At 42.7% G+C, this 12245-nt stretch overlaps 1 protein-coding gene across 1 annotated transcript in view; it reads left to right on the top strand.

The window, feature by feature from the left end:
• The window catches only part of dnah2 (dynein, axonemal, heavy chain 2), a 161477-nt gene that overhangs the window by 37773 nt on the left and 111459 nt on the right, over positions 1-12245 (top strand). Inside the window, exons 19-23 of the mRNA XM_078291720.1 lie at positions 1822-1969; positions 5610-5802; positions 7366-7566; positions 9075-9231; positions 10548-10722. Coding sequence (XP_078147846.1) covers positions 1822-1969; positions 5610-5802; positions 7366-7566; positions 9075-9231; positions 10548-10722 — 874 coding nt within the window. The remainder of the gene's footprint in view (positions 1-1821; positions 1970-5609; positions 5803-7365; positions 7567-9074; positions 9232-10547; positions 10723-12245) is intronic.

Below are 12245 nucleotides of genomic sequence, written 5' to 3'. Positions count from 1 at the left end.
TGTCTTGCTGTAGTAGCGTGAAATACCGCCTCTTCTTCCTCATGATTGGTCAGGAGTTAGGACAGGTCGTTTTCCAAAGATGCAGTTTCCCATCCGCCTTGCGGCTGCTCTACATTGTCTTGGATGTGAAAAAGGGTCTAACAGTTTGAAAAAAGTGGAATAGCGTAAACCCTCCTAGTTCTCCTATGTCAGTGCAAAGCAAATAGTGCAAATATTTTTTGATGCGCCATTTTCCACCAAAAACAGTATGAACAGTATCTAAATATGTGGTTGACACATAAGCCACTTAACCAATGCAATGAATTTGGTTAGCGCAAGTAACTCTTATGCAGCATCAAGTGTGTGTTTATTGAGTATTTTACGGCAGCTTTCAACATTGCTCCACCAATCCAAACTGTTTTATAACCAGGAATAATTATACCCAGTGAAAGCCATTTAGATCGCGCCCCCCTCAAGGTGCATGGTGCCCCCCTTCAGGGTGCAGGTGGTATTGCGCCACGGGGCTTCTGGCAACACAGTACAGGTAAGCCCAACCTCACCCTGTGCAGATCACAGGATCATAAGACGTATAAATACCTGCCAGTAGACCGCGGTTTAACCACAATTTTAATAATACCCAGAATACGTTAAGGTGCACAAAGGATGGCAAAGGATGTGAAGCTCCTTTCCGGCATGAATTTGGACTATCTGTCCTCCAGGAGAAGGTCGAGTCCAGGAAGTTCTGGCTTTTTAAGATGACCTCACAGACTGAAGGGATAGAGGGCATACACACACACACACACACTCAGACCCACACACAAAGTCAGTGTTGCATTTTAGAGAGTAGATATGATGCCAGACACGCTGACACATTATCATACACATACAGTCCCCGCAGCAGGGAAGTTCTGCATAAGGAATGCAATATCACTGTGGGCAATAAAGGCATGTGGGGAGATCTTTATTTTTCTCACGTAGACATTTACTTTAAACTGGGGGATTCTCACAGTATTATTCTTTCTCAGACACACACACACACACACACACACACACACACACACACACACACACACATACAAAGACAAGAATCTCATATTTTTGAGCTGAACAAAGTCATCCATTTTCCCTGTGTGATGCCCTGGCTTTGTTGCAGTTCCAAGGTCTGAGTCACATTGAGAATCCCATGCAGACAGGTCAGCACCCTGTACTGTTTACAGCATGATAGGACAGGAGAATAGCCATTTGTCCTTGTCAGACAGTGCAGAACACACACACACAGACACACACACACACACGTGTACACACATATGGAAAAATATTTCATAAGCAAACATGCAAACACAGGCTCACCCACCCAACCATATTTTACATAGTGAGATGGCATTATACATCACAGAGAGGACACCCGTCTAGCCTCTGCTGGGTATAAATCAGGACTGACATGTGATTCATGCCTTATGCATGTTGTATGACTGTAACTTGCATTAAAGAGACAAGCTATAGCCCAGATCACAACGCATTAACCCAGCTTGGTGTTCAGCGTTCTGGACAGGCCAGCCTTGATAGAACAATATCGGCTTAGAGGGGAAAGAGCCTGATGAATCTTTATGTCATAAAAATCAATGATGTTGTGGAAGATAGGAGGTAGAGTTTGGGTTTGACTTTTTCTTTACTCTTGTAGGAAAAGGAAGAAGAGATTTGTTCACCCCGAGGCTGGAAACATTGATTTGAGGGAGGTTAATATTAATGTCAATGGTGCAAGTGGTTATGCGTCACAGATAAAATCAATATGCTTTACATGTGTCTGCGTGTGTGTGTGTGTGTGTGTGTCTGTGTCTGCAGGTGGAGTTCTCCCCGACACTCCAGAAGCTGGCTCAGATCGTGAACATCATCACTCCTCAGCTCATCAACACCATCTCGGTCTTCAAACGGCTGCCCGACCTCCTCACCCACAAACGCTCGCAGAGGAATCCCATACACACCATCTTCGGTTAGAACATTTTTTTTAGAACCTGTTTCTTCATTTTATTTTTCGAGCTTTTCCTCAGGGGTCCACGTTTTCCAAGAAAGAGTAGCAGCGTGTACATCCAGGCTGTTTTCGGCTGGGTATTGAATAAAAGTAGACCTGAAGCACAAATGAAGAAATATATTCATCCGCTGGATCCAAGCTCCCAGTCCGTTTTTTTTTTGGCAGCCTTTTGATCAACGAGGTCTTAATCAAGCAAATCAAAATGAAATGTTGTAGCGAAAGATTGGGAGCTTGAATCCAGTGTGCAGATAGTTTTCCATTTGTGATCCACTTTACCCTAATCTTAAACAACTAACCTCTGGATCTGGAAGCCCTCCATTTAAAAACATAGCTAATAACTTTTGATACCAATTTCCAAGCAAAAGAGGAATTAGCAAGAAACAGGAGAAAACAAGAAAGACTGACACTAATTTCCTGGTGACCACTAGAGTTAGCATGGCAGCAACCAGTTCCATTTTGCATAAAACATGCAGTTATGTGAATTATTGGTATGTCTGGAATACATATTCGACCAATTACTGACTCTCATCCTTCTTCCAATGGTCAAACTATGTCTGTTTCCCCATTCACTCCTCAACCTTCCTCCCTCTCCTCTAGTTTCTTCTCACATGCCCTCTCTTCCACCCTTTCATATTTTCCATGCCATCCTTATTACCCGTTGCTTTCTCTGGATGTCATAGCTCCTCTCTGTGACCAATTTGCGGCAGCCGTTTTGTGTTCCTCCTAGGAAGTTTAATTCAACCGATGATGCAAAATTGTATTGAACGCCAGCCGCGCGCCGCTTTTCCTTGCATCATCTTGGTGTTTCTGCTTTTAACCACACCGTATCTCCTTTGTTCCTCCTCATCTTTTGCCTGAATCCATCCCTCCGAATCTTGTTTTTGTTTTGCCTCCAATTTGCTTTTTAAGCAGGTGTTACATACAATTTTGCACAATTCATTGGTCTGCTTTGGGCTTCCCTTGAAGGGGCAGTTTGAGCCTGCAGCCCAAGAGCGGAAGTAACAAATTACATCTACTCTCATTAGTGTAATTGACCGGCTTTTTTGTGTACTTGTACTTTTTAAATATTTTTTTTAAGTTATTAATTTTACTTTTACTTATGCATGTTTTAACTGAAGCATTCTACTTAACTACATTTTAGTACAAAAAATTGTTGGCTTTCCATTCACACTTTTTTTTTTAATCTAAGAATGTAGTTAGAGTTCCATGTCCTCTCATCCTTTTAGCATTGCATGGGGAAGGTCATATGTAACAATGTTTTCTTTCATTTATACAAGCTACTTTTTACATTTATTCCACCAATAATTTTACTATTTACTTGATATATTTTGGATATTTTGGTATTCCTTTCACCTCTGCTGCAGACATCAGGCACTCAGATTGAACTTGAACTTTATGCTGGCCGCCATTAGCCTGTGTTTACATGAATTCGATGAATTCAAGAGAGCAGTCGGCTGGGCCAGACCCACGAATAATAAAGTCAAAATGTGCCTGAAGTGCAAATGTGCGTGAAAGCAAAGTAAGAACAATTCATAAGGCTGCATCCAGGCAACCTCTTGCTCACTCTCTCCGTTCTCTATTTTCTTTCCTCTCCCCTCCAAAATATTCGCTCCGTGACCTCCGTGACCCCAACCAGCGAGTTTTTCCTTCCATTCATCCTCACCTCTTTATCCTCCTCATCTAAAAACCTCTGCAGTGCCCCCTTCGTCTTGCCAATCTCTCTTCATCTCCTCCTCACTCATCCATCCATCCACCTATCCATTTTAACCAGGGCAGCAGCTGTGTGTGTGTGTGTGTGTGTGTGTGTGTGTGTGTGTGAGCGCACATTCGTATGAGCATGCTGTGTGCTGTGTGTGAGTTTGACAGACAGCAGGGAGTCCAGAGGGAACAGGGGCTCTTGGCTCACACTGCTCTGCCGTAATGAAACTGGGAGGAGATGTTTGAGCAGGGCAGAGAGAAGTGGCATATATATATGTGTACACACACTCACACACACACACACAACTCCCCATACCTCATTTTCCATATATCTACCAACATATCTCCCCATACACACTCGTCCCCTTCAATTTATCTCCCCATCCAACACTGTGTCTTCATCCACCGGGGATGGCGCTTCATCCTGAACTCCAATCTCCAGAGCAGGCCCTAATGGTACTCTACATGGCAGGCTGTGTGTTCTCTCATGAAAAGCCATCTTTTAACTAGAGTAAGTGCCTGTCAGGTAGGATGCGTGAGAGCCAGCGTCAGGATCTCATCAGTGAAGCGTGCGTCTGTGGAAACATGATAAGTATACACATGCGGGAGAGCACTGTTAGATAGATGTCAGATATTCCTGTATGTGATTATTCTAGTTTGAATCCATTCATCGTGTGAGGTTGAATCAAATACCTGAGGCCCTTTGAGTGGTTTGAAATATCTGATACTAAATATACCTCCTCTAGTAGTTATTAGCTCATGATTTCTCCTTCTCTTTAGAGAAGATGAAGTATAATTCAGTGTTCCAAAAGGTTATTGAAACTTCTGGTAAGGCTTTACATTCCAGCTCACTTATTACCACAAAAGAACCATGGAATACAGTGTTAACAAATCTACGGAGATAGAAATGTTTTGCTTCCCCTATCGCACGTCCTTTCACAGATACTTGACAGGTTCTTCATGGCTTAATAAGGCAGCAGCCATGGCTTAGCAATGTAATGAGGCACCTCAATGGATGGAATTTCTCAGCTCATACAACACAAGCAGCACTCACTCACTGTATGTACACTCTGTTGATTAGCGTATGCGCTACAGCTGACTGTTTAATAGCACTGTAGAGTGCTTTTCAAACTGCACATTCTAAAGGTAAAGGTCTGGGTTTAGTGGAGTCTGAGAAGGGTAACATTGTGTTAGCTTGCTTAATAATACGTTAGAGTTGTCACAAAAAAGTTCAAATGACTGAAAGCAAACAGGACTGATGGTATGTGTATTATAAGACCTGGCTGGGAGTCATTTCTTATGTAACTTCTTTTTAATCAAAATGTGCAACCAAATGATTCATAGTTTACTGTCCTAATGACTTATCATGAATATCAGTGTAGGAATAAAATGACTGAAATAACCTATTAGCATAACAAGCAGGCTATTAGAGATGAGGCTTCACCTCAGTGTTGTTTAGTTATGTAGAAGTAGCCGACTCCTCCGTTATCAATTACACGCAGGGTTCAGACCTAACAACAATAACAGGGGACAGCCAATTAATTTGAAAGAAGACATATCTGTCTGGGCATCTTGCACTTTTATCAAGGGCTTGAGCTCCTATTCTGTTTATTTCTTGCAATCCGTGTCATTAATTGTCACGCTGTATTCTGCATATTCACTCAATTTCCAAAATCGTCCTTTTGAAATAGTATATTAGCAAGAGGTGTATTACTAAAATAGCAAATTATACTTTCTGGTAAATTATAGAGACATTTCTTTGGAACTGCCAAATGATTATTAAGCATTTGTGTATGTATGTATGTACAGCATATACAGTATGTATGTATGTATCTGTCTATCTGTCCCTCCACTTTATAACCTCTTGTCCTTGTCGTCTCCCTGGTCCTCTTCCCCACTCCAGAGCAGGACGAGGAGATAGGGAAGATCCAGGCCGCAGTGGCCGCGGGGATGAGAGCTAACGCCGGCCACCTGCAGGCCTACCTGAAGACCTGGGACAAATACAGGGAGATCTGGGAGACCAACAAGGACTCCTTCATACGACGCTACCAGAGGCTCAACCCACCGGTCTCTTCCTTTGACGCGGATATAGCCAGGTACTGTGCAGTAAAGACCATTCTGCTCTCCAATTGACGGAACCGTGCAGAATTAACTGCCATCACATAGTCTGCCCTCTCCCTCTCCTCATCTTTCCTGTCTTTCTCCTCCGTATACTGACTCATAGAAAAGCAGAAATGCCAAAGAAATAGTCTGAACTACAGTCTTAAGTATAGATTCTGTACAGTCCCCACGGTGCATTCGTGACAGTGAGTACTTTCTGAATACAAGAAGAGGATTGCAGGAGCTGTGTGAAAATTCACAGTTAAGGTGTGAAGATTCATAGCTAAATTTAAATTTCTCAATAATACAACTTTCACTTCCTTGTATTAAGTAGACACTGTTAGAGAATGATTTTCTCAAGTGCTGTAAACCGTGATGAAGTTTGATAGCGCACAGGTATGGAGGGGTGAAGTGTGTAATGCCTGACTGACTGAAAGAAAAGAACATGTGGATGTTGAGTATGGGGATTGTGTAAGGTGGAGAAGGGGAGTGAGAGCTAAAAAAGTAGAGGTGTTTAAGGGTTCAGAGAGGAGGTGAGAAAGTGAGAGTTGGTGGGGGGAAGGCGTGAGATGGGCGGATGAAGAATGAAGCAAAAATGATGAGATAGGCACACAGGAGGAGCGGTGAGGCTAAAGCAAAGAACATTGTCCTTGTGACCTCGGCCGAATCTATACGCCGAGGTCTTGACAAACATTACACTGCACAACACACACTCACGCACACATAAACACACACACACACATATATACCCACAGTGCGAGTATGCGTTATTGCCTTATGGATTTGTCAAAGACATTGGTATGTAAATCTCTGTCGTGTCAACACTGTGTGTGTGTGTCTACACACACTAGTCTGTCTCAGCACTTTGGGTTTCACACCCATGTCGATAACACTCCCCCATCGATACAACTAATCTGATTTCTTCCAATGCGCAAATGAAGTTTGCATTGTATTGCTGTTTGTTGTTCTTTATTGTGTGGATGCTATTATACATAATTGCAGCACAGTACAGGTGGTTGTCTTCATTGCTTGGTTCCTTTCAAATTAAGTTTCTCAAATTTCTCCTTACAAACTCTCTCTCTCACACAGGATGTGAGTGTGTTATTTTGCCAAAGTACAAGTGCACACACTGCAATTGTTTTAACCAAGTGAAAAAGGCTGTTTTTGTTCCTCTGTTTTAACTGATGTACATATTCTTTTTTATTTTACCTATCTCCTGTCACAAGGAGAAAAATCTTAAAATGTCTTCAATTTTATTATTTACACTCAAGTCTTTAACAGGTCTTGAATACTGTTAAATAAAGCATTTTAAGTCTTAATTTCAGTTTTAGAGGTATTAAAAGTGTTGCAGTTCATGGTCACTGTTTCCATTGAGAAATCAGCCTATTCACACAGACCTATATTCTGATTGTTTTCATTTTCATATTTATTTCAGTTGCGTTAGTGGTCTATTATTCCTTATTATGTCTTAAAAAGTCTTAAATTTACCTTAATGAAACTTGCAGACACCCTAATCTCCCTCTTCTGCACCCGTGTTTTCCTCTCCCCACCTTCCCCAGGTACACAGAAGTGGACAACAACGTTCAGCAGGAGGAGACGGTCTTGAGCATCCAGTTTGTCATGCTGGACTGCTCCCCGCTCAAGTTCTCCCTGGTGCAGCACTGCCACGAGTGGCAGGGCAAGTTCACCCAGCTGCTCAGCCTCATGGCCAGCACCCGCCTCAAAGAGCTCCATGGCTTCCTGCAAGACAATGCCAACAGGTGGGTGGGTGGGTGGAGTTTACAGCCCAAGTGTATTCTTTTTACAAGGACAGCCAATTGGCACTGGTTAGACACTGGTTAGAAAGTAACTTTGACCCTCCATGGTCCTGTGTAGGGGTCTTGTCTCGCATGCCACAGTGGATTCCTGATTTAAAAACTCATGATAGGAAAAAAGGCCATTTTCTGTTTGACTCCTTACTAGCTATCCCTGTAAACAAATCTTACCCACAGGAGTTCGACTTCAAAATAAAACTCCCTGAGCGCTGTGTGCCCTAAATGCTAGGGTACCCTGTTAATCCAGGTGTACAGGTGTCTTACAGGTCACCAGGCAACTGGCATTAGCAAGACTTTTATTTTGAAGTCGTGCTTTGGTAGCTTGGAAGTAGACACGCAGAAAATTGTGAAAATAGTATGTTTTATATTTTAGCTATTTGGCTGATGCTGAGAGCAGGTGTTGACAAACAGTTTCTGCCAGCTGTCTCTCTTTGTAAATAGACAATGCACTGGTTTCATACACATTGAGATATTGTATACCACAATGGTGTGACATGACGGACTCGCTCCAGTGTCTGGTGAGGTGTTGAGTGTGTGTGGTGTGCAGGAGGAATATTTATTGTCATATAAACCTATTTACTGCTGGTGTAGTAGAGACATTCCTTTGGCATTCCTGGCCTGGCAGGTATGAAAGATCACTTTGTTCTCAATGCTTTCCAGTCAACAGTACCTTTTTTCCGCTGTGAAGTAAATCACTATAAACTATGAAAAGGTCCCTCATCTATACTATTTGAAAGCTAAGATAGACCACACAAATCCATATTTTGTTGAGATATTTACCATTGAGTTGATAAGCAAAAAGTGAACAGCCTGCATTCATTTAACATGGGGCGGTTAGACAGCAAGCCGGTCGGCTTCCTATTCAATTACGCCGAAAATATTCCAACAAAATCTAATATTTTCAAATCAAACTTGCTGGAGCCCTTTCTGGAGATATCTAAAATGATAAAACTGAAGACTGATGGTAAAATGAAGAGTGCCATTGTCTCTAAGCTATGTTACATTTTAATAAGCTAAGCCGTCTGATGCATGGCAAACCGCTCCATGCAAGTTGAATACTAACAATCTCTGTGATGAATGTCCAGATAAAAATAGTGAATGAGCGGGTCTACACCAGTGTGTTAGGTAGTTTATTAGTACACATTTCAAATGATGCATGGTTCTTTTAATAGTCTCAGGGATTTATTGAACAATCGGAGAAAACAGGAATTGTGTAAATGGAGGTAGAGGACTTGTCACTCACTATCTCCACACAAAGTCTACAAAATATTTAGACCAGCAATTTCCATGAAATAGACTAACCAGGTGAATAGGTGAATAGGTGTGTGCATGCGCTGTGGTGGGTGTCTGTGGATATGCAAGTAATGTGTGCCTGTTGTTCATCCATGTAAGCATGCCTGTGTCTCCATCATCTGTCTGTGTGTGTGTGTGCGTGTGCGTGTGTGTGTGTGTAGGCTGAGCCAGCCCCCTCAGACCCTGGTGGAGCTCGGTGAGAGCCTGAAGCTCTTGGAGACTCTCCAGGGCGATCTGGCCAAGACAGAGGCTCAGATCCCTCCCATCCACGAACAGTTTGCTATCCTGGAGAAATACGAGGTCACCGTGGAACAGGCTGTAAGCAGCTCGCTGATTAATAAACACACACACACACACACACGCACAGTATACAGCATTTAGCGGGAAATGGGTCCATTCACAGCGATGGGTCGTCACACACACACACAACCACCACACAGGCTCACTCACTCAGAAACAAGGACAGATTGTGTACAGTCCCACGGCGCTTTTGTGGTGATGACCTGTGGAACTAATTAATGATCAGTTTATTTGAATTCAGTGGAGAATACAGTAACACTAGGCTACTTGGCTTGCTAGTTAACTTGCTAGCAGCTGAACAGTTAGAAAACACAGCTTATAACATATTGCGAGTTTACACACCTTTTTAGGCTGACATAAATCTGTATGAAATGAAAATCAAAGGTGTAGGCCTACATCATAGTAGGTTGTATCAGGATAGGTATTTTTTTTTTTTGATTGATTTTTTGCTTACCCACCTTTTTTATTTACCACTGCATCAGTGCATAGTATACTATGCCACATATGTAATATATACAGTACATACATGCACTGATTTCACAAGTGTAATTTTTACATGATCTTAAATGATTTAGGATATAATATAATGTATATTATATTGTCATACATCACTGTATTGCAGCAGTCTATGCAAACTAATGATGCATGACCACACACACACACACACACACACACTCTCACCAATGCATACTGTAACCATGACTTGCAGTGACATCACTGTTCTGTTGACGTTGCCATATTGACTCCCAGTTTGACTCCCACATGTTCAGCTAGTGAGAGAACTTGCCTACCTTTGCTATTTTATCGTACATTACCGAGTACCAATTAAAATGCCTGGCGTATGGTTTGCCGATGGTTGTAATACTTGTTTGGGGATAGAGGGGTTGAAATTGTTTTGTTCATTGTTTGCTCACTGATAAAGTGAGATGTGACATAGTAGCAGCAATTTAGAAACATGCCGTTATCTCACCTTCCAAGTAATGAGGAATAACTTTTACTATTGAAGATGAAGGTCTTTTGGATTGTTCACCCACCCTGAAGTGAAATGCCAAAATGCATCTGTGCCTTTGCACACCTTAACACTGGAATGCAGAGATGGGTTGTGGATATTATTGCAGACTTTAGTGGTGTCACCGATTTCAACGACTTCAGTCTTTTTAAAATGTCTTTCCTTTTCTTCCAAAGTCAGGTGAGGCATTTGCTCTCTTGTTGTATAGTCCGTGGTTGTAATGGAACGCTGTTTGGTTCACATACATACACACCCACACCCACACAAACATGAACACTGAAAAAGCGTTGTTCTCGTCAACACCCCACCTATCCCACACCCACAGGTGCAGGAGACGCTGGAGTCGCTGAACAGGGAGTGGGTGTGGTTCCAGCAGGTGGTGATCGACAGCGACGTCATGCTGAAGAAGCACAAGGAGAAGTTCAAGAGCGGCCTCATTCTCTCCTCCGAGGAGTTCAAGAAGAAGATGCAGACCACTGTGAAGGAGTTCAACACCACAGGTCACACCCTTTCTCACTCCCTCTCTCTTTCTCACACACACACACAAACATACATTATCACAAGGTAGATTTGCACTGTGATGATTTATGATTGTTTACAGTATGTATGTGTGCTAGAAATGTGTGCCCATGTGTGCATGCGCGGCTCCATGTGCATGTGCGTGCATGCAAGCGTGTGTGTGTGTGTGTGTGTGCAGTTCCCTAACTCTCCCCTGGCACACACACGACCACAGAAGGCATTTCATTTTTGCAATCCTTTTATGATGCGTGGCTTCATGGTGTGCGTGTGTGTGCATGTGCGCGCGCCCGTGCATGTGTGTCTAAGTTACCGACAGTTCTGCCACACACACACACACCCCCCCCCCCCAGGACCAGATGACTCGGCTGGGTGTCTATCTGCATGTCTGACATGATGCAAGGCCTCAGCCTTGACTGGCCCAGTGGGTGGTCACAACCCTGCATGGCGAGGCAGCAGGCTGAGGCATCTCTCTCTCTCTCTCTCTCTCTCTCTCTCTCTCTTCATCTCCACCCCTCTGCTTCCCTCATCTCCTCTCTCTGTCTGTCCCTCTCTTTAGCTGGGTTTCCATCCAACTGTCAAGTGGATTAACAGGAGGAGAAACTACCACACACATACTGTAAAATATCTTCACATTCTTACATCGTTCCTACAAGGTATCTTGTATATTAATTATTAACCGCATACTTACAGTACCTGGTAGGTTCCACAATGTAATACACAGGTTAATTACCTGCTATTTTTTAAATAATTACCAGGAATTACTTCCTCTTACTACATAATTACCTTCTACATGCCAGGTATTTATTGTATTATAAAATATAGGGAAGGGACAATATTTTTTTTCTCGCAATTCAATACAATCACGATATGATGTAATAAATAAAACTTTAGTGACAACAAAGTATGACTGTGCAGAATTATGTTTATTTATGAGCCACAAATCCTTCTAGCAGTGGCATTGGCTTGCTAGAATGTAAACAACCATTTAAAAAAGTAAGCAAATAATATAATTTCGGTGGAGAGCTTGTGAAAGTGTGATGGGCAAGCCGTCTTATTTCTGCCTACTACAGCAGAATAAAATGTAGCTAATATCATCATTCATTTGTCTGTCCCACAAAACGTATTGTCATATTTTTGTATTGCGATACATTGAATTTCGATATATCGTGCCATCCCTAATAAAATAAAGTGCCACCAATACTTGGATGGAAAGCCAGCATCTGTCTGTGGCTCTCCGTCAGTCTCTCTCCGTTTCTCCCTGTGTCCTCACTGAGACATTACTGAGCTATACGAGGACCCATCAGAGCCAATAGCCTGTATCTAATCTGTTCCTGCTCCTGATGATTCCCGACTACGCGGCTGCTCCCTTCCACAGCATAAGTGACAGCCCCGACTGGAAGACGCACCATGACAGCTCCTCTTTCCCTTCCTCCCTTTCCTCTTCTCTCTTCCCATCTGTTCCTCCCTACTTCCATCTCTCCTCCTCTCTCCCTTTTGCTTCCTC

Source organism: Centroberyx gerrardi, chromosome 23, assembly GCF_048128805.1.
Source record: "Centroberyx gerrardi isolate f3 chromosome 23, fCenGer3.hap1.cur.20231027, whole genome shotgun sequence".
NCBI lineage: Eukaryota > Metazoa > Chordata > Actinopteri > Beryciformes > Berycidae > Centroberyx > Centroberyx gerrardi.
This window is presented reverse-complemented; position numbering and strand designations above follow the sequence as displayed.